Below are 24,476 nucleotides of genomic sequence, written 5' to 3'. Positions count from 1 at the left end.
ACTGGTCACATGATCGCCGGGTGCCGTTAGTGGCAGACTGTTGCTGGGTCTTACTAGACCCAGCACAGCCCTATTAGTGACAATCGTCACTATGAGAGGGCTGATTTCCCCTGTAACTGGGGCTGCTGTGCAGCTCCAGTTACAGTGGAAAAACATGGTGGAAAAGAAAGAAAAAAAATATATAAAGTTCCCCAAAGGTCTTCTTTGACCTTTGGGGGACAGACCTTAGTAATAAAAAAATAATAAAGTAAAGTGCAAAAAAAATGTAAATAATAAATACACATAAAATACCCACCCCAAAAAAAAACGTTCCCCCCGCCAATCATTGTTGTAACGCTAGCGCTGACCCAATTACCCTAATATAGACATGTAATATATAAAAATTTACAGTAGACAATGGCGATCACAAATAAAAGGTCTATTTTAGGGTAAAACTGTTATTACCAAAAAAAAAAAAAATAGCTGAAATGTAAAAAAGCTTACTTTTTTACTATTATTTTCAAACTTTATGAATAAAAATTCTAAAATAGCAAAAAAGGTGTGCATAAAAACAATAAAAAAATGAAACCTGCATTGTCTACGGAAAAAACGTCGCAAAAATCACGTCGTTAGCCCAACAAATAAAAAAGTTATAGCCATTTAACTAACACGTCCAAAAAATGGCTAAACGATGTCTGGTCCTGAAGGCGCAAAATAGAGCAAAAGACATGTATCCCCTCTCCACAGGACATGTATCCCCCCCCCCCCCCTCTCCACAGGGCATGCATCCCCTCTCCACAGGACATGTATCCCCTCTCCACAGGACATGTATCCCCCCCCCCTCTCCACAGGACATGCATCCCCTCTCCACAGGACATGTATCCCCTCTCCACAGGATCTCCACAGGACATGTATCCCCTCTCCACAGGATCTCCACAGGACAGGGGATACAAGTGTGATCGCTGGCATTGATAGGGAGAACGGGGGACTGAAAGTCCCCTGAACTTCTCCATGACTAACCTCTGACTTCCGGGGTCTGTCGGCAGCTCCGTAGAAATGAATGGAGCGCCGGTCGCGCTTCTGCGCATGCGTGACCAGTGCTCCTTTCATATTTATTGAGCTGCGCAGACGCCGGAAGTCAGAGGTTAGTCATGGAGAAGTTCAGGGGACTTTCAGTCCCCCGTTCTCCCTATCGCTGCCAGCGATCACACATGTATCCCCTGTCCTGTGGAGATCCTGTGGAGAGGGGATACATGTATTTTGTAGGACACACTGTAGGTCGCATTTTTTTGGGAGGGGGGACGCTGTATGGCGTTCCCTACAGGGGGGGACGCTGTATGGCGTTCCCTACAGGGGGGGGTGGCTGTATGGCGTTCCCTACAGGGGGGGAGCTGTATGGCGTTCTCTACAGGGGGGGGCTGTATGGCATTCCCTATAGGGGGGGCTGTATGGCGTTCTCTACAGGGGGGGCTGTATAGCGTTCTCTACAGGGGGGCTGTATGGCGTTGTCTACAGGGGGGGGCTGTAAAAAAGGCACTATCTACAAGGGGGGGGTTGTGTGACACCCAGGGGAGGGGGGGCCCCAGTCAAAAGTTTGCTATGGGGCCCAATCTTTCCTAGTTACGCCCCTGCTTCTGAACCCTGCTCGGTTCTTAGTTCAACATCTGCAGTTGCTGTCCGAATTGCCGAGAAATCAGCCAAAGCGGTTCAATGGTTGTGAGGACGTGGTAGCAAGTCACAAATAGCAGAGAAAACGCCACAAACCAATGCTAAAGCAGAAGGACCAAGCTCTCTATACTCTGAAAGCAAGGGAAAATGGTGACTGGGCGATCATATGAGCTCCTTAGGGTGTTTTTAATGGGGTGGGACCAAAGAAAATGACAAATGAAATTTATCTGGTTTTAAAACACACAGTGAACAAAGGGTGAAAATCAGATGTCAAAAATGGAAACAAGGCCTGGAACGGACACGGATCGGTTGCAAAACGACCGTCAAAAACAGACCAAGTTTTTAACGGTTGACACCCAGACCCTGTTGTGTGAATAGAGCCTAATAATTGATCTTCCCTGACTTCTCATTCAGATGGGCTTTTTGTCTTCTGGCTGGGCCCACTATGGATCCTCTGGTGGGCCAGTCCAACCCTGCTTACATGGTGAAAGCCCAAGATGGGGCAATTGTCCCTTCTTAAACTCCTATAATGTAACACTGCATTCCAGCCCTGCCGCAAACACATTCACAATGTACAATCGTTAGAATGAAGACATTCGGCTTGTCATACTAAACTACTGGAAAACAACATCTTGGACGGAGCACCAAGAATGTACGTTCTTCAGTGAAAGCCGCTCAGTATTCGAGTAATGTACTCCCAGCGCCGACCAGAAGATGGCGATGCAGGACGATTGTCAGCTCCGCCCATTCATGTGTGGATTATCGCAGACAAGAGGGCTGGTCACATGACCCGCTGGAGTTCAGGAGTCCTGGTATTCCTGGCTGCTCTCCAGTCATGTCAGGCGGGGGGTGCTGCTCGGAGGTATACAGCTGTATCTTTGACTACAATACCCCGCGTATAGCGCTTATAAAGAGCCGCAAGGTTGGACTGCTGAACAGAGTCATCCAGCTGGTTATCCTCGCCTATGTTATTGGGTATGACATTTTGACAGAATATTGCTTTGTTGCTGTTATAGCCCAGTGTTGCGGTGATATGTCTGTGATTCACTTCTTGCCATATGTTCAGTTATACACCTGTCTATTCTCAGCGGGCACATGCGTGCTATAGACCAGAGCGCTGCAAATTGTAACTCCAGCTGATTTGGAACTAGAACTCCCAGTATTAGGTTGTCGGGGTATGCTGGAAGTCGTAGTATCAGAACCGCTGAAGAGCCGCAGGTTGGAGACCACTTTTATAAAGAGTTAAATGAAATGTCCTGACAAAGTTATAATTGTAGCCTCCACCAGTGCCAGATCGGAGGACGTTGTTTGTTTTTTATCACATTTCCTACTGTCAGTCTAATTTTTATTTTAATCTCCTGGAAAACGTCTTCATTAACTGTATGACAAACTAAACTATAACATAAATCTACAAGCAAGAACTATAAATGTTGAAAGCGTGCATGACGACACGTAAGCTTGTGTGTAATTGCTACTTCCTAAAATCAAGTCTCTATTTTACATCCCTGAATATCAGAGGAAAAGTAGATCGGATAAATGGCAATGTACTGAAAACCTGCAATAATCATCATAAATCTAGTAAAACCTGTAATGCAGTTCAACATCCAATATACCAAATAAATTATGTTTGTGATGTTGATACTGAATCCAGACATAATAACTTAACCCCTTGAGTACCCAGCTCATTTTGGCCTTGAGGACCAGACCCATTTTTTCAAATCTGACATGTGTCACTTTATGTGGTAATAACTCCGGAATGCTTTTACCTATCTAATTGATTCTGAGACTGTTTTCTCGTGACATATTGTACTTTAGTTTAGTACAAAAATTTGGTCGATAAATTCATTGCTTATTTGTGAAAAACCCCAACATTTAGCGAAAATATGAAGAAATTATGATTTTTCCAATTTTAAATGCATCTGCTTGTAAAACAGATAGTAATACCACACAAAATAGTTACCAATTAACATCTCCCATATGTCTACTTTATGTTTGCATCGTTTTTTGAACATCCTTTTATTTTTCTATGACCTCACAAGACTTAGAACTTTAGCAGCAATTTCTCATATTTTTAAGAAAATTTCAAAAAGCGATTTTTTTTTTTCAGGGACCAGTTCAGGTGTGAAGTGGCTTTGAGGGCCTTATATATTAGAAACCCCCATAAAACACCCCATTTTGAAAACTGCACCCCTCAAAGTATCCAAAACCACATTCAGAAAGTGTTTCAACCCTTTAGGCGTTTTACAGGAATTGAAGGAAAGTAGAGCTGAAATTTTCAAATTTCATTTTTTTTTACAAAATTCATATGTAATAAATTTTTTTCTGTACCACAGAAGGTTTTACCTGAGAAACGCAACTCAATATTTATTGCCCAGATTCTGCAGGTTTTAGAAATATCCCACATGTGGCCCTAGTGCGCTAATGGACTGAAACACAGGCCTCCGAAGCAAAGGAGCACCTGGTGGATTTTGGGGCCTCCTTTTTTCAGAATATATTTTAGGCACCATGTCAGGTTTGAAGAGGTCTTGTGGTGCCAAAACAATGGAAACACCCAAAAGTGACCCCCATTTTTTAAACTACACCCCTCAGGGAATTTATCTAGGGGTATAGTTAGCATTTTGACCCCACAGGTATTTTGCTATATTTTCTGGAGTTAGTCTGTGAAAATGAAAATCTACTTTTTTTCTGGAAAAACGTAAAAATTTCTAATTTTTGCAAGAAATAAAGGAGAGAAAGCACCCCAACATTTGTAAAGCAATTTCTCGCGATTACGGAAATACCCCATATGTGGTAATAAACTGCTGTTTGGACCCACAGCAGGGCTCAGAAGGGAATAACCCCCATTTGGATTTTGGAGCTCTGATTTTACTGGAATGGTTTTCGGTGCCGTGTCACGTTTGCAACGCCCTGGAGGGACCTAAACAGTGGAATGCCCCTAAAAGTGACCCCATTTTGGAAACTATACCCCTCAAGGAATTTTTCTAGTGGTATAGTTAGCATTTTGACCCCACAGGTTTTTTGCTGAATTTATTGGAATTAGTGTGTGAAGATGAAAAGAGACTTTTTTTTGGAAAAAACACAGAATTTTCTAATTTTTATAAGGAATAAAGGAGAAAAAGCACCTCAACATTTGTAAAGCAATTTCTCCTGATTACGGAAATACCCCATTATGTGATAATAAACTGCTGTTTGGACCCATGCAGGGCTCAGAAGGGACGGAGCACCATTTGGATTTTGCAGCTCAGATTTTGCTGAATTGGTTTCTGGGGGCCATGTCGCATTTGCAGAGCCCCTAATGTACAGTAGAAATTCCCCAGATGTGATCCCAATTTGGAGACTATACCCCTGAAAGAATTAAATTAGAGGTGTAGTGAGCATTTTGAGCCCTCAGGTGTTTTATAGATTTTATTAGAATTGGTCCGTGAAAATGAAAACACTTTTTTTTTTTCCCAATAACCTGTAGCTTTAGCTCAGAATTTTTCATTTCCACAAGGAATACAGGAGAAAAGACACCCCAAAATGTGTTACACAATTTCTCCTGATTACGGAAATACCCCATATGTGGTTGTAAACGGCTATTTGGACATACGGCAAGGGTCTAAACGGAAAAAGTGCAGTTTCGTTTTTGGAGTGGAGATTTTACAAAATTGGTTTTTGGTGCCATGTTGCATTGCGCTGAGGTACCAGTACAGTGAACTCCCGAGAAGTGACCCCAGGGCCGCCATCAGGAATTTCAGGGCCCCCTACAGCTACATTTTCTGGGCCCCCCTACCGTGGCACCGCCTGTTAACGGTACTCCGTCCAGTACTATATCATGGTACCCAGGGCCGCCATCAGGGGGGGTATTAGGGGTACTGATGTGAGAGGCCCGGCCAAACCTAATTGAAAGGGGGGCCCGGCAAACTGCCGCGACTTGCCTTTGGTAGAAAAAAAACAGGCCCCTGCAATGGGGCCCGTTTTTTTCACCAAAAGAATGTCATGAGCTGCGGGCCCCCCTTTCAATTAGGTTTGGCCGGGCTTCTCACATCAGTACCCCTAATACCCCCCCTGATGGCGGCCCTGGGTAGCATGGGGGCCGTCAAACACCGCCGCCCGTGCGACCGATCACGCGCACCACGCAAACTCCCGCGCATGCGCACCGGCGACCGCCTGGAAGCGCGCACCGAATTTTGAGGCAGATTTTGACCTGCCCACACTATCTTGCCGCGTTTTTTGCCTGCGGCGATTGAGGACAGCAGACAGAAAACGCAGCGAAAAATGCATTTTCTGCCTCCCATTGATTTCGATGGGAGGTCAGAGGCAGAACCGCGGCAAGAAAGGACGTGCTGCTTTTTCTTTTTTCCGCGACTGGCTCCCATTGATTTCAGATTAAATCAATGGGAGGCGGTTTTGGAAGTTTTTTGGTGCTGATTCTGACGCAGTGTCCGAGTCAATATCAAGGCCCAAAAACTCTGTGAACTGGGCCTTATTGTTAGGGCTTATTCAGACGATCGTGTAATACGTCCGTGCAACGTGTGTGATTTTCACGCGCCTTGCACGGACCTATGTTACTCTATGGGGCCGTGCAGACTGTCAGTGATTTTCACGCAGCTTGAGTCCGTGTGTCCGCTGCGTAAAACTCACGACATGTCCGATATTTGTGCATTGTTCGCGCATCACGCACCCATTGAAGTCAATGGGTGGGTGAAAATCACGCCCAGCACTTCCGCAGCCGTATAAACTATGAATGAAATTAGAAAAGCACCACGTGCTACAAACATACAAACAGAGTGTCATAATGATGGCGGCTGCGCGAAAATCACGCAGCCGCGCATCATACGCTGCTGACACACGGAGCTGTTATGGACCTTTTGCAAGCGCAAAACGCCACGTTTTTGCGCGCGCAAAAAGCACACGCTTGTGTAAATCCGGCCTTAGGGTAGGAACACACTAGGCATGAACACTGCGGATTTTATGCAACACATTTTATTGTGGAAAATCCGCAGCGTATCACAGTCGCAGCAGAGGGGATGAGATATGAACAAATCTCATCCACACGCTGCAAAAATAATGGACCTGCAGTGTGGCTTTTTGGCTTTTTAAGTCGCATGTCAATGTATTCTGTGGAATCGCTGCTCCTCTGTTGCAGAAATGCTGCGGTTCTGCCGCAAAAATCACAAATGAGAAAAAAAAAAAAAGCCACTTTTTTAAATTTATAAAAAAGTTTAGACTTGCCCCGGCCGTAGTCCTGGTGACGCGATCCTCTATTCTTAGCGTAGCCCCGCCTCCTGTCATGACGTTTCATCCCATGTGACTGCTGCAGCGGTCACATGGTCTACAGCGTCATCCCAGGAGGCGGGGCTACGTTCAGAAGAGAGAGATGCGTCACTTAAACTACGGCCGGGGTAAGTCTAAACTTTTTTTTCCCTGCAGGATTCCCGCAGCGGACACGCCTCACGAAACCTGCGCCACTATTTGGTGCGGTTTTTCTGGCGGAATTCCCTGCGGCTCCCGGGATAAGCTGTGTAGTTTTACTCAGCATATCCGCCTAGTGTGTCCCTTATGATGTCGCTCCTGGAGCTGCTGCCGGTCTCTAAATAGGCAGTTGGTCCAGTAGAATTTGGAATTATTTTTTTTTGTGAACCAGCTTAAAAAAATACAAAACTTTTGTGTTAGGGCCTGTTCACATCACCGTTCGCTTCCGCTCCGGGGTTCCTTCTGAGGTTTCTGTCGGGTGAACCCCGCAACGGAAAGTGAAAGTGATAGCACAGCTTCCGTTTCCATCACCATTAGCGCAGTCGACTGCGCTATTAATTCCGTCCGAAAACCAGCCGGAATGGTGACGAACGGAAACCATTAGCGATGTTTCCGTCACCATTGAGATCAATGGTGACTGAAACGGAAGCTGTGCTGTCACTTTCACTTTCCGTTGCGGGGTTCACCCGACAGAAACCTCAGACGGAACCCCGGAGCGGTGGTTCGTCACCATTCCGGCTGGTTTTCGGACGGAATTAATAGCGCAGTCGACTGCGCTAATGGTGATGGAAACGGAAGCTGTGCTATCACTTTCACTTTCCGTTGCGGGGTTCACCCGACAGAAACCTCAGACGGAACCCCGGAGCGGAAGCGAACAGTGATGTGAACAGGCCCTAACACAAAAGTTTTGTATTTTTTTAAGCTGGTTCACAAAAAAAAATAATTCCAAATTCTACTGGACCAACTTCCTATTTAGAGAGCGGCAGCAGCTCCAGGAGCGACATCATAAGGAACACACTAGGCGGATATGCTGAGTAAAACTACACAGCTTATCCCGGGAGCCGCAGGGAATTCTGCCAGCAAAACCGCACGAAATAGCGGCGCAGGTTTCGTGAGGCGTGTCCGCTGCGGGAATCCTGCAGGGAAAAAAAAGTTTAGACTTGCCCCGGCCGTAGTCCTGGTGCCGCATCTCTCTCTTCTGAACGTAGCCCCGCCTCCTGGGATGACGCTGTAGACCATGTGACCGCTGCATCAGTCACATGGGATGAAACGTCATGACAGGAGGCCGGGCTGCGCTAAGAATAGAGGATCGCATCACCAGGACTACGGCCGGGGCAAGTCTAAACTTTATCAATTTAAAAAAGTACCTTTTTTTTCTTCTCTTGTGTGATTTTTGCGGCAGAACCGCAGCATTTCCGCAACAGAGGAGCAGCGATTCCACAGAATACATTGACATGCGACTTAAAAAGCCAAAGCCACACTGCAGGTCCATTTTTTTTGCAGCGTGTGGATGAGATTTGTTCATATCTCATCCACTCTGCTGCGACTGTAAATACACTGCGGATTATCCACAATAAAATGTGTTGCATAAAATCCGCAGTGTTCATGCCTAGTGTGTTCCTACCCTAAGGCCGGATTTACACAAGCGTGTGCTTTTTGCACGCGCAAAAAACGTGGCGTTTTGCGCATGCAAAAGGTCCATAACAGCTCCGTGTGTCAGCAGCGTATGATGCGCGGCTGCGTGATTTTCGCGCAGCCGCCATCATTATGACACTCTGTTTGTATGTTTGTAGCACGTGGTGCTTTTCTAATTTCATTCATAGTTTATACATCTGCGGAAGTGCTGAGCGTGATTTTCACACACCCATTGACTTCAATGGGTGCGTGATGCGCGAACAATGCACAAATATCGGACATGTCGTGAGTTTTACGCAGCGGACACACGGACACACGCTGCGTGAAAATCACTGACACTCTGCACGGCACCATAGAGTAACATAGGTCCGTGCGAGGCGCGTGAAAATCACGCACGTTGCACGGATGTATTACACGTTCGTCTGAATAAGCCCTAACAATAAGGCCCAGTTCACAGAGTTTTTGGGCCTTGATATTGACTCGGACACTGCGTCAGAATCAGCACCAAAGAACTTCCAAAACCGCCTCCCATTGATTTAATCTGAAATCAATGGGAGCCAGTCGCGGAAAAAAGAAAAAGCAGCACGTCCTTTCTTGCCGCGGTTCCGCCTCTGACCTCCCATCTAAATCAATGGGAGGCAGAAAATGCATTTTTCGCTGCGTTTTTTGTCTGCTGTCCTCAATCGCCGCGGGCAAAAAACGCAGCAAGATAGTGTGGGCAGGTCAAAATCTGCCTCAAAATTCTTTAAGGAATTTTGAGGCAGATTTTTTTTTGCCTGCAAAATACTGTGTGAACAGGGCCATACATAAACAACACTTTGAGATAATTTACTCACTGTCAGAAGAGCTGCTCCCACTCCAGTCCTCTTCCGGCGATGTCTTCCAGGGGAGGTCTTCGGTCCAGACGTCCAGTCCTTCACCTCCAGCCAGGCTCCAGGTAAGTTTTGTCCATGTGTGTCCGCGGCTGCGCGCGCTTCGTTCGCGGGTGCGCGCGCGGCCGGTCGCGGGTGCGCGCGCTTCGTTTGCGGGTGCGCGCGCGGTCGATCGCGGGTGCGCGCGCGGTCGATCGCGGGTGCGCGCGCGGGCGGTCTCCAGTGCGGGCGTTCCTGGATGCGCTCGCGAGTGCGCACGCGCGGCAGTTTCATTGTGCGCGCGATCGGGTGCGCGCGCGGGCGGACGGTTTGACGGCCCCCCATGACGAGGGGAGGGGGCCCGCAGCAGCAGCAGCAGCAGCTCACGACATTCTTATGGTGAAAAAAACGGGCCCCATTGCAGGGGCCCGTTTTTTCCTACCAAAAGAATGTCGAGGCAGTTGCCGGGCCCCCCTTTCAATTAGTTTTGGCCGGGCCCCTCACACCACTACCCCTAATACCCCCCTGATGGCGGCCCTGAGTGACCCCATTTAGGAAACTACACCCCTCAAGGAATTCATCTAGAAGTGTAGTGAGCATTTTGACCCCCAAAGGTTTTGCAGAAATTAGTGCACAGTGGATGTTGCAGATTGAAAATTGACATTTTCCACATATATGCTATTTCAGTGCCCAATGCGTTGGGCCCAGCTTGTACCACTGGAGACATACGCCCCATAAATTGTTAAGCGGTTCTCCAGAGTACGGTAATACCCCATATGTGGTCATAAACCGCTGTTTGGGCACACTGCCAGGCCCAGAAGGAGCGCCATTTGGCTTTTGGAGCGCAGATTTTGCTTGGTAGTAGTTTTGTTTAGTGTTTTACTGGTGTTTCAGTTTATAATGTGGGGGCATATGTAATCTGTGCGGAGTACATACATTTTTTGCGTGACACACTGTCGTTTTTATTGGTACCATGTTTGGCTACGCGTGACTTTTTGATCACTTTTTATTCCATTTTTTTGGAAACAACGTGACCAAAAAGGAAATTCTGCCATTGTTTTTTATGGTATTTTTTTTACGGTGTTCACCGTGCGGGATAAATAATATATTTTTTTAGGTCAGGCCGATACGAACGCGGCGATACCTATTATTATGTCTAGTTTTTGTCTTTTTTTTTTCATTTTTTTTCTAATTATAAAGGGCTTGATCAGGGAAACAAGGCGATTATTGTTTTTATTACGTAAAACTTGTATTTATTTATTTATCTAAAACTTTTTTTTTCACTTTTTATTTTACACATACTAGGGGACTGGAAGATCTGATCTTCTGATCCCCTGCACAATATACTGCACTACTTCTGTATGTACTGATGTAGTGCAGTGTATTGTAATTGTCACTTTACAACTGACAGTTGAGCCTATTACGTCCTGCCTTGGGCAGGACCTAATAGGCTCCCGTACCTGGCAACCAGGAAGCCGTTGCTAGGCTTCCTGGTTGCCATTGCAACCATCAGAACCCCGCGATTTTTCGCGGGGGGGGGGGGGCAATGGGGTGCAGAGGGAGCCCCCTCCCTCTGTATCAATCACTTAAATGCCGCTGTCGCTATTGACAGCGGCATTTAAGGGGTTAAACTACAGCGATCGGAGAGGACAGTGATCGCTGTAGTTGCAGTGGGATGTCGGCTGTATATTACAGCCGACATCCGATGAAGATGGAGCGAGCACAGCTCCTGTGCCCGCTTCATCCTCAGGGCGTTACTATACGCCCATTTTCGGAAAGGGGTTAATAAAAATAGTGGTTTTTTTTTTTACACCGCTTTCTCTGATCTCCTCACGTATCTCACAGAAGTGAGGAGATCAGAGAAAGTGACAGGAGCTTTCTCCTGCAGACGACGTCAGACGGCTGTGATTGGTCAGTCTTCAGAGACTGACCAATCACAGCAATCGCCGGCATTGGGGACTGCTAATTGGTCCCCAGGCCGGTAGCAGAGACGGTTAGCTGTCAATGACAGCTGCCGCCGCTGTTCTGTCACTATGTGATTTCACATAGTGACAGTTTATTCCTGCGCCGTAATATTCCAGCGTACCTTCGACGTACTAAGCGGCCAGCGACGTACTATTACGTCGAAGGTACGCAAGGGGTTAAAGGGTAACTTAACGTTCAACAAACTTCTGACACGTCATAGTGACATGTCAGAAGTTTTTATTGGTGGGGGTCCGAGCACTGAGACCCCCACCAATTGCTAAACAGAAGCGGCAGAAGCGCCCGTGTGAGCGCTTAGCCGCTTCATTTGTTCCGATTTTTCCGGAAAGCCAATGTAGTGGTGTACAGGTTCATAGACTTTCTATTGAGCCTGTACTCCGATACATTGATTTCCAGAAAAAGCCGAACAGAAACTAAGCCGCTGAGCGCTCACACAAGTGCTTGGTTTTCGCGACTCGGTGCTCGTACACCACCAATCAAAACTTCTGACATAGTTACACTTTGGAGGCTATGTACACCTTTTTAAATTTTATTTTTAGGCCTCATGCACACGACCGTATTTTTTCCCACCCGTAAATACTGGCGTAAATACGGGTCCGGTTTCACACGTATTCGACCCGTTTTGCACCAGTATTTACGGGCACGTGCCTGTAAATATGGGCCCGGTGTCGCCCGTATTCCACCCGTATTTACGGGCACGTTTTTGGCTGCAAAATTACACTGCACTAATCGGTAGCCCTTCTCTCTATCAGTGCAGGATAGAGAGAAGGGACAGCCCTTTCTGTAATAAAAGTTAAAGAAATTCATACTTACCGGCCGTTGTCTTGGTGACGCGTCCCTCTCTTCACATCCAGCCCGACATCCCTGGATGACGCGGCAGTCCATGTGACCGCTGCAGCCTGTGATTGGCCTGTGATTGGCTGCAGCGGTCACATGGGCTGAAACGTCATCCAGGGAAGTCGGGCCGGATGTCGAGAGGGACGCGTCACCAAGGCAACGGCCGGGAGACTGGACTGGAGGAAGCAGGAAGTTCTCGGTAAGTATGAATGTCTTTTTTTTACAGGTTGCTCTATAATCTGATCGGAATTCACTGTTCAGGGTGCTGAAAGAGTTACTGCCGATCAGTTAACTCTTTCAGCACTCTGGACAGTGACTATTTACCGACGTCGCCTAGCAACGCTGCCGTAATGACGGGTGCACACACGTAGCCACCCGTCATTACGGGAGCTCCATAGACTTCTATGAGCTGCCCGTGCCGTTATTACGGCCTGAAATAGGACATGTTCTATCTTTTTCAACGGCACGGGCACCTTCCCGTAAGAAAACGGGAAGGTACCCGTGGCCAATAGAAGTCTATGAGCCCGTTATTACGGGTCGTAATTACGACCCGTAATAACGGATGTTTTTACGGTCGTGTGCATGAGGCCTTAAATAAAAATGTGTATCAGTGTGTTTGGTGCAAATACTTTTTATTAAATTATTAACTTTTTGAGATAGAGGAGCTGTATCTAGCACTTAAACCTGTATCCGTCAGGTCAGCGGCACTGACTGGTTCAGTGACAACGGGTCCTGCATATCTCTGACACGCTGGATCCACCTGCAGTCTATTACATCTAAGTTCATGAACCCGTCAGATTGACTGATACAGGTTTCAGCTCTGGATACTGCTGCTTTATCTCAAAAAGTAAAAATAATTTTTAATAAAGAGTATCTAGAAAGTTGCACCAAACACACTGACACACACTGACACACACTGACACACACTGACACACACTGACACACACTGACACACACTGACACACACTGACACACACTGACACACACTGACACACACTGACACACACTGACACACACTGACACACACTGACACACACTGACACACACTGACACACACACACACACACACAATGATTTCAAAGGATTACATAGCCTATAAAAAGTGTAGCGCTCACATCATGTTTTTGATGTACGCTTAGTGTGTACGCCAGGAAAGCTACCAGCATATACACTTAACCCCTTTAGGACACAACCTGTTTTGGCCTTGTGGACACAGATGATATTTTCAAATCTGACATGTGTCCCTTTATGTGGTAATAACTCCGGAACGCTTTTACCTATCCAAGTGATTCTGAGATTGTTTTCTCGTGACATATTGTACTTTATGTTAGTGAAAAAATTTGGTCGATAAATTCAATATTTATTTGTGAAAAACTTAAAATTTTAGCAAAAATTAGCATTTTTCTAAATTTAAATGTATTTGCTTGTGAAACAGATACATACAAAGGGAAGGACCTCAATAGTTGGTGGGCGTGAAACAGTTAAATTCAAAAGAGGCTGCCTGCCGGCAGAAAAGAGCCCTGTTTTCCAACTATTATGTAAAGAAAAAAGAAAAGTCTTTATTCGATTTGCAACAAGGACAGACTACATAAAATGTAAAAGTTAACGTCCATTTCTGACAGCCGTCAGCGTAGTGCCAGACGTAGGAGCTTTGTCTAGGAAGGGTTAAGTACCACAACTACAGAGCGCTACATTCAGTTAGTTATTAGTTAGATTCTAGAGCGTCAATAGGACAATTATTAAAATGAAGGTAGAAGCCCCCCCCCCCCCGACATGTTTCGATAGGCTACCGACTGATTGTGGACACGTGTAGCTATGTGCAGCGAATATTTAATGAGACCGACTCCGCCGCTCGCTGTCATTGGCCCCGATACCCCTGAAGACGCTACATCGTAGCGAAACATGTCGGGGGGGGCTTCTACCTTCATTTTAATAATTGTCCTATTGACGCTCTAGAATCTAACTAATAACTAACTGAATGTAGCGCTCTGTAGTTGTGGTACTTAACCCTTCCTAGACAGAGCTCCTACGTCTGGCACTACGCTGACGGCTGTCAGAAATGGACGTTAACTTTTAAATTTAATGTAGTCTGTCCTTGTTGCAAATCGAATAAAGACTTTTTTTATTTTTTATTTACATAATAGTTGGAAAACAGGGCTCTTTTCTGCCGGCAGGCAGCCTCTTTTGAATTTAACAGATAGTAATACCACACAAAATAGTTACTAGTTTACATTTCCCATATGTCTGCATCATTTTTTTTCACGTACTTTTATTTTTCTAGGACGTTACGAGGCTTAGAACTTTAGCAGCAATTTCTCATATTTTCAATAAAATTTCAAAAGGCTATTTTTTCAGGGACCAGTTCAGTTCTGAAGTGGCTTTGAGGTCCTTATATATTAGAAAGTCCCCATAAATCACCCCATTTTGAAAACGGTACCCCTCAAGGTATTCAAAACCACATTCAGAAAGTATTTTAACCCTTTAGGCGTTTCACAGGAATTAAGGCAAAGTAGAGGTGAAATTTACAAATTTCATTTTTTTTTTGCCGAAATTCATTTGTAATAAAAAAAAATCTGTAACACAGAAGGTTTTACCAGAGAAACGCAACTCAATATTTATTGCCCAGATTTTGCAGATTTTAGAAATATCCAACATGTGGTCCTAGTGTCCTAATGGACTGAAACACAGGTCTCAGAAGCAAAGGAGCACCTAGTGGATTTTGGGGCCTCCTTTTTTTTTAGGAATATATTTTAGGCACCATGTGAGGTTTGAGGAGGTCTTGAGGTACCTAAACAGTCGAAGGCATTTTTCTAGGGGTATAGTTAGCGTATTGACCCCACAGTTTTTTTGCAGAATTTAGTGGAATTAGTCTGTGAAGATGAAAATCACCTATTTTTCTGTGGAAACATAGAATTTTTTTCATTTTTACAAGGAATAAAGGAGAAAGAGCCGCCCAACATTTGTAAAGCAATTTCTCCCGATTACGGCAATACCCCATATGTGGTCATAAACTGATGTTTGGACCCACAGCAGGGCTCAGGAGGGAGGGAGCGCCTTTTGGATTTTGGAGCGCAGATTTTGCTGGATTGGTTTTCAGTGCCATGTCGGGTTTGCAACGCCCCGGAGGGACCAAAACAGTGGAAACCCCCCAAAAGTGACCCCATTTTGGAATCTACACCCCTCAAGGAATTTTTCTAGGGGTATAGTGAGCATTTTGGCCCCTCAGGATCTTTTTAGAGCTAAGGTGACCAAAAAACAGCGATTTTGGCACTTTAAATTCTTTATTTATTACAGCGTTCACCGTGTGCAATAAATTACGTTTTAATTTATTCTGCCGGTCAGTACGATTACGCCGATACCATGTGTATAGTTTTATTTAAGTTTTGCAGCGTTTGCACAATAAAATTAAGTTTCTATAAAATTTATTTTCTGGGACACGCTATTCTGAGCCGTAACTTTTTTATTTTTTCGTCAAAAAAGCTGTGGGAGGTCTTGTTTTTTGCGGGACGGGTTGTAGTTTTTATTGGTACCGTTTTGGGGTAAATGCGACTTTTTGATCACTTTTTATTCTATATCTTGGGAGGGGTGGTGACCAAAAAATAGCGATGCTGACAGTTTTCAGTTTATTTTGTTTGAGGCGTTCACCGTGCGGAGAAATTAACATTATAGTTTCATAGTTTGGGTCGTTACGAACACGGTGATACCAAATATGTGTACTTTTTTTTTTTTTTTTTAACGGTTTCATTTTTTCCCTATAATGACTTATTATAGGAAAACAAAACCTTTTTATTTTTACACTTTTATAAAACATTTTTATTAACTTTTCTTTTACTTTTTACACTTTCATTTTTTGACCTGCAGCTCTGATCGCTGCTAGAATACATTACACCACCTAGGTAGTGTAACGTATTCCAACTGTCAGTGTGACGTCACAGTCACTCTGACAGTTGGGCTATGAGGATCAGCAGAGGCTGATCCTCATAGGCTGACATACATGGCAGACTTGGGGCCGTTGTCTGGCCCCCGGGTGCCATCACAAGCATCAGAAGCCCCCACGATTGCATGGGGGCTGCTGATGCGCTACAAACTCGCTACATGCGGAGATCGCAATCGAGCCCCGCATGTAATGGGTTAATTGCCGAAATCAGCGGTGATGAGCCGCTGATCGGCAACACTGGAGTGTCAGCTGTCGGGGACAGCTGATCTCCAAGTTCCCGATGCACGCTGTCGCCGACAGTATGCCATCGGGAACGACACAGTGACTTCCTGTCACTCTGACAGGAAGCCTATCAGGACCAGCTGAAGGTTAATTCGCCGAAATCAGCGGCAAAGGACCGCTGGCCGGCAAGAGGGGAGTGTCAGCTGTCGGTGACAGGTGACCTCCCGGTACACACTGTCGACGACAGTGTGCATCGGAAAAAACTCAGTAACTGTACGTCCTCGTGCGGGAAGTAACCTCCCGCAACGACGGACAGTTACGTCCTGGTGCGGGTAGGGGTTAAAGCACCTGCTCACTCCATCAGCGTTTCTGACCTGGGTGTATACAAGAGCAGATACACGTCAGTCAGCGGATAATCCCTGCTGAGAGGGTTGGGTTGAGCGATCTCTTCATATATACATAAGTGCCCCTCTCTCCAGTCAGCCATTTAATTCCTGCCCCTAGGTGTCCTGGACCCTGAAATTACTAGGCGCTATATGGTACTGTTTACCAGGACTGTGTGTGGCACTATGATGTCTGACTATAATTCTGTAGGAACCTAATTATGAGTGCTGTTTTGCACTATGTATTTTGATGCAGTATAGCACTACTTATTATGTCACTATGTATCTGGATGCTTGTATAAAACTATGGAACCCATTTATGTAAACTGGTGTACTGCGGAGCAGTGTGTCAGTCTGAAGAATTGGCCTACCATGTGCTGTATTCCCTAGTGCAACACACTTATTGTTGTACCTGGCATTGTTTGCCACCAGTTTTGTGTTGAAAAGTAACCGGAAATATTAGTAAATAAGTCACACAGCGGTCGTGCCCTCTTTTTCAGACACATGATAAACACGTTTGGCGTTGGTGCCAAATGTAATTTTTTTTCCCCCCCTGGTGTTTTCCTCACCTGAAAATACAAAGAAATTGCCATTTATGTCAGAAAATTGCATAATTTCACTATTTATCTGGATACTGTATGACACTACTTATCATGGCACTGTATAAACCCAGTGGCGTAACTACCACTGTAACGGCTGCTACGGGGCTCGCGTCCTGAGGGGGCTCGTGCCGCCCGCCGACATGCCCCCCCCCCATATGCTCGGTTGCACCGCTAGCAAGGGGGGGGGGCGGTGCTAGTGACAGCCACTCCCTCTTGCAGTAATTGTACCTTCGTCTATAGTGTGTCTATAATGTGTCAGCGCTGAATGGCCGGGCACGTTCCGTGCCCAACCGTTCAGCGCCTTGCAATGACACTGATTGGCAGGGCAAAATTACTTGCCCCGCCAATCAGCGTCTTTCAACGACTTCCGCGGTTGAAAGGTGCTGACTGACGGGGCAAGTCATTCTGCCCTGCCAATCAGTGCCTTTCAACGATGCACCACTTGCTTCATTCAGTTCCAGCAGACCTGCTCAAAAGAGGGCAGATCTGCATTGCCACCGGATGGCGCGGGAACGGGATCAGGTTGAGTATGTAAAATAACTTTTATTTTTTCTACTAAAACTGTGTGGCGTTATCTACAGTGGGGGTCTATGTGGGGAAGTGGAGCACGATATACAGGGGGAGCTATATGTAGGGCACTATCTACAGGGGTGGGCTATATGTGGGACACTATATACAAGGGTGGGCTATAGGTGAAGCACTATAGGGTGAGCTATTTGTAGGGCACTATCTATAGGGGTGAACTATATGTGGGACACTATATACAGGGGTGGGTTACCTGTGGGGCACTATCTATAGGGGGGCTATATGTAGGGCACTGTCTACAGGGGTGGGCTATATGTGGAACACTATAGGGGAAGCTATATGTAGGGCAGCACAGTGGCTCAGTGGTTAGCACTATTGCCATGCAGCTCTGGAGTCCATATGTACGGCACTATCTACAGAGGTTCTATGGGGGTCACTATCTACAGAGGTTCTATGGGGGTCACTATCTACAGAGGCTCTATGGGGGTCACTATCTACAGAGGCTCTATGGGGGTCACTATCTACAGGGGGCAGTGTGTGTGTGTGTGTGTGTGACAGTGTATGGTACTATTATAATCGGACACAGTGTATGGCGCTATTATATTTAGAGGTGTTCAGAATTTCGTTTATAGGTGCAGAAATATTTTAAAAGTGAGAAGCTGAAGACATCTGAGCGGAAAACTGCAGAAATGGGTCGTGGCCGGGAGAAATCCATCATAAAGGTCTGGACCGGAGGGAGAAGAAAAGAGAAAAATAACTAGAATCTGAGACATCACCAGTGAGTCACTTAATGTAAATGTTTATTCTGCCTCTAATCTGTAATGTAGTCACTGTATGATCTGCAGCGAGATGATGGGTGGTATGATTTTTTTTTTCTTTTTGTGAAACCGCATCTTACAGCATATCCTTACCATTGTTCGGGTCACGCAGGGAGCTATAGTTTTACGCCGTACAAACCTATACGGCAGGGGTTGCACTAAATTGAGCTGTATTTGTTCTGGTGTTGTGTATATATGTACTGACCTTGGTTCTAGTGCTGTATTTATGTACTGAGCTTGGTTCTAGTGCTGTATTTATGTACTGAGCTTGGTTCTAGTGCTGTATTTATGTACTGAGCTTGGTTGTGGTACTGTATATATGTATGAGCTTGGTTCTGGAGCTGTAATTATTAAGGATATATTTAGAATAAAATTGCAGGGCAGATGGCATTGTTCTCAATTCGTTGTATATTTAATGGTAGTTTTAACCCCCTTGAACCGCCACCATGTGGTAATACATAACCTGACAAGATTTCCAAATGTATGTTTTGTTTGTTTTTCAGATGCAGCAAAATCTATAAAATGAACTTTTAAAACGGCGCACACTATATGCTAATTATTCATTAAAGGGTCATGGGGCGGTGCCGCTATCCTGAAGAGTCATAGTCCTTCCTCCAAACCCACAATTCCATGTTTGATTGACATCCCCCTGGCTGATACAACTTTCTCGGATGCGCCATTGCCTTGTACTACTTGGGGGGGCTGTGTGGCACTATATACAAGGGGAGGGCTGTGGTACAATCTACAGGGGGTTGTGTGTTGCACTATCTACTAAAGGGGGGACTGTGTGGTAGGGTTGCACAATGCATCGAAATGTTGATACTGTTTCGATAGTGTGCACCTTCAAACGGTTATTTCATGTATTTCGATACTAAGCTGTGCGGCCACACAGCTTAGCATTGTAACACATGAATGTAGTCAGAGCGTGGCTGCGGCTGTGTGATACAGCCATTGCCCCGCTCCTGAGTCCTGACATGTGCGCGCGGTCAGCATGATGTGATGCGACCAGCCCAGCACTAATGATTGCCGGCACTGAAGACACTACATTGCGGACGCACTACAAAACGCCCCTATGTACTCTCTTCAGTGCCTGCTCGTTCGTGCAGCGCTGGCCGTATCGCCTTTTCTACTAAAAGGAAAACGGCTCCTGATTTTCAGACGTTTTTTAAGCCACTCGCGATTTTTGCGGCGTTTCGCTGTGTTTTTTTTTATGGCCATTTTTGGAGCGGTTTTCAATAGTCTATGAAAAACGGCTCCAAAAACAGCCCAAAAAGTGACCTGCACTTCTTTTTCGTGGCCGTTTTTCCAAACGGTCGCGTAAAAAAACAGCCCATCGGAATAGAACACCGTTTTTCCCATTGCAATCAATGGGCAGATGTTTGGAGGCGTTCTGCTTCCGTTTTTTTTTCTTCCCTAAAAACGTCCAAAAATAGGCCGTGTGAACATACCCTTATAGTCACACCCATAAGAAGAGCCTAATCCTTACTGCAAAAAATTTGTATTGCCAGAATTTTTGGGCGCTTGCATTTGGCTCCTAGATAGCAGTATTACGCGCAGGGCAAGCCTTAGATTAGATGACCGTGTGCGAGACTCTATTGCTGCCCCCTTCACAAATGGCATACACGTTAGATTTCATTAAGACCCCATTCGGCAAGTGCTTGCTCACATCCTTCCATACACTTCTCATGCACGTATATCCAATCCCTCGCATGTGTACGCAGACAATCAACCCTGCAGTCATTTATGCATGCCGCTTTTTTTTTCTCACTTCCTCTAAAACAATATAGAATTAGTTTACAATATACAATGTAGACACTGTTGTTGCTTTATCTTTTATACTTTATATTGTTTTTAAATAAAGATAAACGTGTTTGAAGAAGGGGAAGGACCCGAGTCGTGGTGTGCCCTCGTCTGAGAGCATGGAACATGGCTAAGGAGTGATAACCTTAGTGTGGACTGTTTGTAAACCTAAAATAACCAAGTGTATACAAACAGAATGTTTATATTTATTGGTAAACCGTATGAAGGATAAAGGCACGACAGTGTACATTTGTATATTGAAAATGGCACCCCCTTTAGGTAGGAAAGGTATGGCACCCTGTGTCGTCACACAGGTCAAACAACGCGAAGGTTCCCATAGCGATGCCAATCACAGGCTGCCACGTCATTCAAGGAGGCAGATACAGTGTTTTACATTTTTCTATTGCAAAAATATGAAAATGACTACAAACCTCTACTTAGTTTGTGGTGTTTTAGGGGTCCGTAGCATTTTTCTTAAAATGCGGCAGGGTGTGACTGGTATGATGTCGCATACTTTTGTATTTTGTCACTTCATAGCAGAAACATTTTAACACCCAGGCTAAATATCCATACGTGATCCAGATATTCACTGCTCGAATGTTTAACGCAAAACTGTCAGCATGTTCATGCTGCCCTATGATAGGTCAACATGTAACAGATTAAGTGGTGCCCAGCATAGGGGATATGTTTAAAAAGTGAATAAAGACTACTGCACCTTGACCTCTTCAAGGAAGTTCTCTCTGAGGATGTTCATTTGTGCCAGATTTGCTGCAGATAATTTCCACAGCAATTCTGGAGAAAGCCGATGGGAAATCCAAGCCAAATTGGGCAGGTTTGCTGATGTGGAAAAGGGCAGAAAAAAGATCTGTTGCTCCCCTGGTAATGCTAGCCTGGTCCCCTGCCTGTCGCAGTATCCTGGCCTCCAGCGATGACGTGTCATGTAGACATGTGACCACTGCAGCCTTTGATTAACTGGAATGGTCAGATGTCTACACAACACATCATCTCTGGAGGCCAGGTACAGAAACGGTCAGGGATCCAGTCAATCATTACCAGGGGAGAGGCAGAAGATTGGGATGGTGAGTATATTGGTGTTTTTCTTTTATCCAAAATTTTTCACAGTTTTGGATCCGCAGCTAATTCGCCGCAAAATCCACACTGCTTGGATTTTGTTGCAGATTTTGACTTTCCCATCTAATGCAATAGGGAAAATCTACGATAAATCAACGCCCAATCCGCATCAGAAATTTATATGCTGCAGATTTTAAAATCTGCACCACAGGTCAAATTCCACGGTGAAAGTGTTTGCAGCGTGTGGATGAGATTTGTTGTAATCTCATCCAATTTTCAGGTCCCTTGAATGTCCCTCCCAGGTCTTTGGGGAAGCCACTAGCCCGACTTTTTCGACACTTTCTCACTGCCGCTAAGACGTTGATAGCTTGGAAATGGAGACAGACCGCCCCTCCCTCTCACATCGACTTACTGACTAGAATTAGGGAAATTCACACTATGGAACATATGACGGCCTCTATTGACAATGAGCTGGACAGGTTCAAAGTGGTGTGGGATAAGTATTGGCTACAGATATCTCGGAATTAGGCCGTAGATTGATCTCTGACTATTCCCCCTTCCCCCTTGTGTCTTTTCCCCGGTGTCTTGTTTTGTCTGTTGGAATTTACTGCTTTGTCGAATGGATTGTATGGCCTGCCCATGCATCCTAATGTCATGTGTATATTTTGAAAAATTTTCAATAAAAATACAGTTGAAACCAATTTGCAGGTCATGTAATCTGCGAGTTTTCCGCCCACAAATCGGGGCGCAAAATACACAGCAAATCCGCTACATGTGAACGTGGTCTTATGTGTATAAATGGTCTGGTGTTCTCTTGGAGGCTGAATTAAAACAGATTGTTCATTTAATGCAAATTTAGTGATCCGTTAATCTGTCACTGTTATCAAGCATATAGAAGCCCTTTAATGAAACCCCTTTGTATTCCTTCTGTTTTTTTTTTGTTTTTTTTTGTTTTTTACAGGTGGGTGTTTGTCTGGGAGAAAGGCTACCAGGAGTTTGATACTGTAGTCAGTTCTGTAACCTCGAAAGTGAAAGGAGTTGCAGCGACAAATACATCGGATCTAGGGTTCAGGGTCTGGGATGTTGCGGATTACATTATACCAGCTCAGGTTAGTTCTACATAGCATGCAATCAAAATGGCATAGATCTGGCTTTTTCTGAACAAGTCACACTGCTGGGTATGGAAGCCTCATAACTATGGTAAATACAGTGCATACGGAAAGTCTAAAGACCCTTTCACTTTTTTTCACATTTTTGTTATGTTAAGGCCTTGTGCTAAAATAAAACCAAATTCAACTTTTTCCCCCCATCATTCTGCACTCAATATCCCATAAAGACAAAGTGAAAACAGAATTTTAGACGTTTTTTGCAAAATAAAAATTCTAACTTCGCATGGACATAAGTATTCAGACCCTTTACTATGACACTTGAAATTTAGCTCTAGATCCAGATCTATGTTTGAAATGTTTCTACACCTAGATTGGAGTCCACATGTGGTAAATTTATTTGATTGGGCATGATTTGGAAAGATACACTCCTGTCTATATAAGGTCTCACAGCTGACACTGTATATCAGAGCAAAAACCAAGCCATAAGGAGGAAAGAACTGCCTGTAGAGCTCAGAGACAGGATTGTGTGGAGGCACAGATCTGGAGAAGGGTACAAAATAAATTCTGCTGCACTGAAAGTTCCCAAGAGCATAGTGGCCTCTCTAATTCTTAAATGAAAGAAGTTTGGAACAACCAGGACTATTCATAGAACTGGCCGCCCCACCAAACTAAGTAATCGGGGGAGAAGGGCCTAGGTAAGAGAGGTGACCAAGAACCCAATGGCCACTCTGGCTGAGCTCCAAAGATCCTGTGTGCAGATGTGAGAAACTTCCAGAAGGTCAACCATCACTGCAGCACTCCACCATTCTGGGCTTTATGGCAGAGTGGCCAGTAAAAGACACACATGAAAGCCTGTCTGGAGTATGCAAAAAAGCACCTAAAGGACTGACTGTGAGAAACAAGATTCTGTGGTCTGATGAAACTTCTTTGCCTCAATTCTAAGCGTCATGTCTGGAGGAAACCAGGCACTGCTCATCACCTGCCCAATATCATCCCTACAGTGAAGCATGGTGGTGGCAGCATCATGCTGTGGGGGTATTTTTCAGCGGCTGGGACAGGGAGACTGGTCAGGGTTGAGGAAAAGATGAATGGAGCAAAGTACAAAGATATTCTTAATGAAAACCTGATCAGAGTGCTGGACCCAGGGCTGCCATACGGAATTTCTGGGCCCCATACTGCCAATGAGTCTGAGCCCCCGCCCCCGTTATTAGGAGGGAGGGGGTGAAATGTAAAGGGGCGGGAGGTAGGGCACATTAAAAAGAAAACTCTTTGGAGGAGCAGGGCAGAGACAGGAGGTGGGTGTCGGAGGGCAAAGGGGAGAGACTAAGTGCCAGGGCTGGGAGAACTGAAGGTAGCAGTGTTAGCCAGGGGGAGACGCAACCTCACAGGGGCTCTGTGGAGTGACAGGGAAGAGACAAGAGACAGCGGCTCTGTGGGGGGCAAAAAGGGAAAGTGAGTGTGTGTGTGTGTGTGTGTGTGTGTGGGTGTAGGAGGGCAATATAAACAAAAATCATTGCACTGAAGCCCTATACACAGCAGAGTCACTCACCAAAATGTAGTCCCTAAGATCTCCCACCGCCACGGGCATGCCTGGATGATGCTTTTGCATTCTCTTCACACGCTGCACACGCGTTATCTGTGTAAAAACCACGCAACAAAATTAATTCAGACACCAAACCAGAAAAAAATTCAGATCCTAGACCAGACCTGTTAGGTAATTCAGACACCTTTCCACCAGACCCCTACCTGTGGCCAGAGTATAGCATTTAGACTTTTATCTACAGGGGAGTGTGCGTGGCGCTATCTACAGGGGGCAGTGTG

At 45.3% G+C, this 24,476-nt stretch overlaps 1 protein-coding gene across 1 annotated transcript in view; it reads left to right on the top strand.

The window, feature by feature from the left end:
• Positions 1–2,442: 2,442 nt before the first annotated feature.
• P2RX4 (purinergic receptor P2X 4) overlaps positions 2,443–24,476 on the top strand; it is a 64,884-nt gene continuing 42,850 nt past the window's right edge. The window contains exons 1-2 of the mRNA XM_075834487.1: positions 2,443–2,622; positions 22,508–22,655. Of these exons, the coding sequence (XP_075690602.1) occupies positions 2,483–2,622; positions 22,508–22,655 (288 nt within the window). The 5' untranslated portion in view covers positions 2,443–2,482. The remainder of the gene's footprint in view (positions 2,623–22,507; positions 22,656–24,476) is intronic.

Source organism: Rhinoderma darwinii, chromosome 1 (genome assembly GCF_050947455.1).
Source record: "Rhinoderma darwinii isolate aRhiDar2 chromosome 1, aRhiDar2.hap1, whole genome shotgun sequence".
NCBI classification, from domain to species: domain Eukaryota; kingdom Metazoa; phylum Chordata; class Amphibia; order Anura; family Rhinodermatidae; genus Rhinoderma; species Rhinoderma darwinii.
Note: the sequence above shows the minus strand (reverse complement) of the source record. Positions and strands in the feature narration are given on the sequence as shown.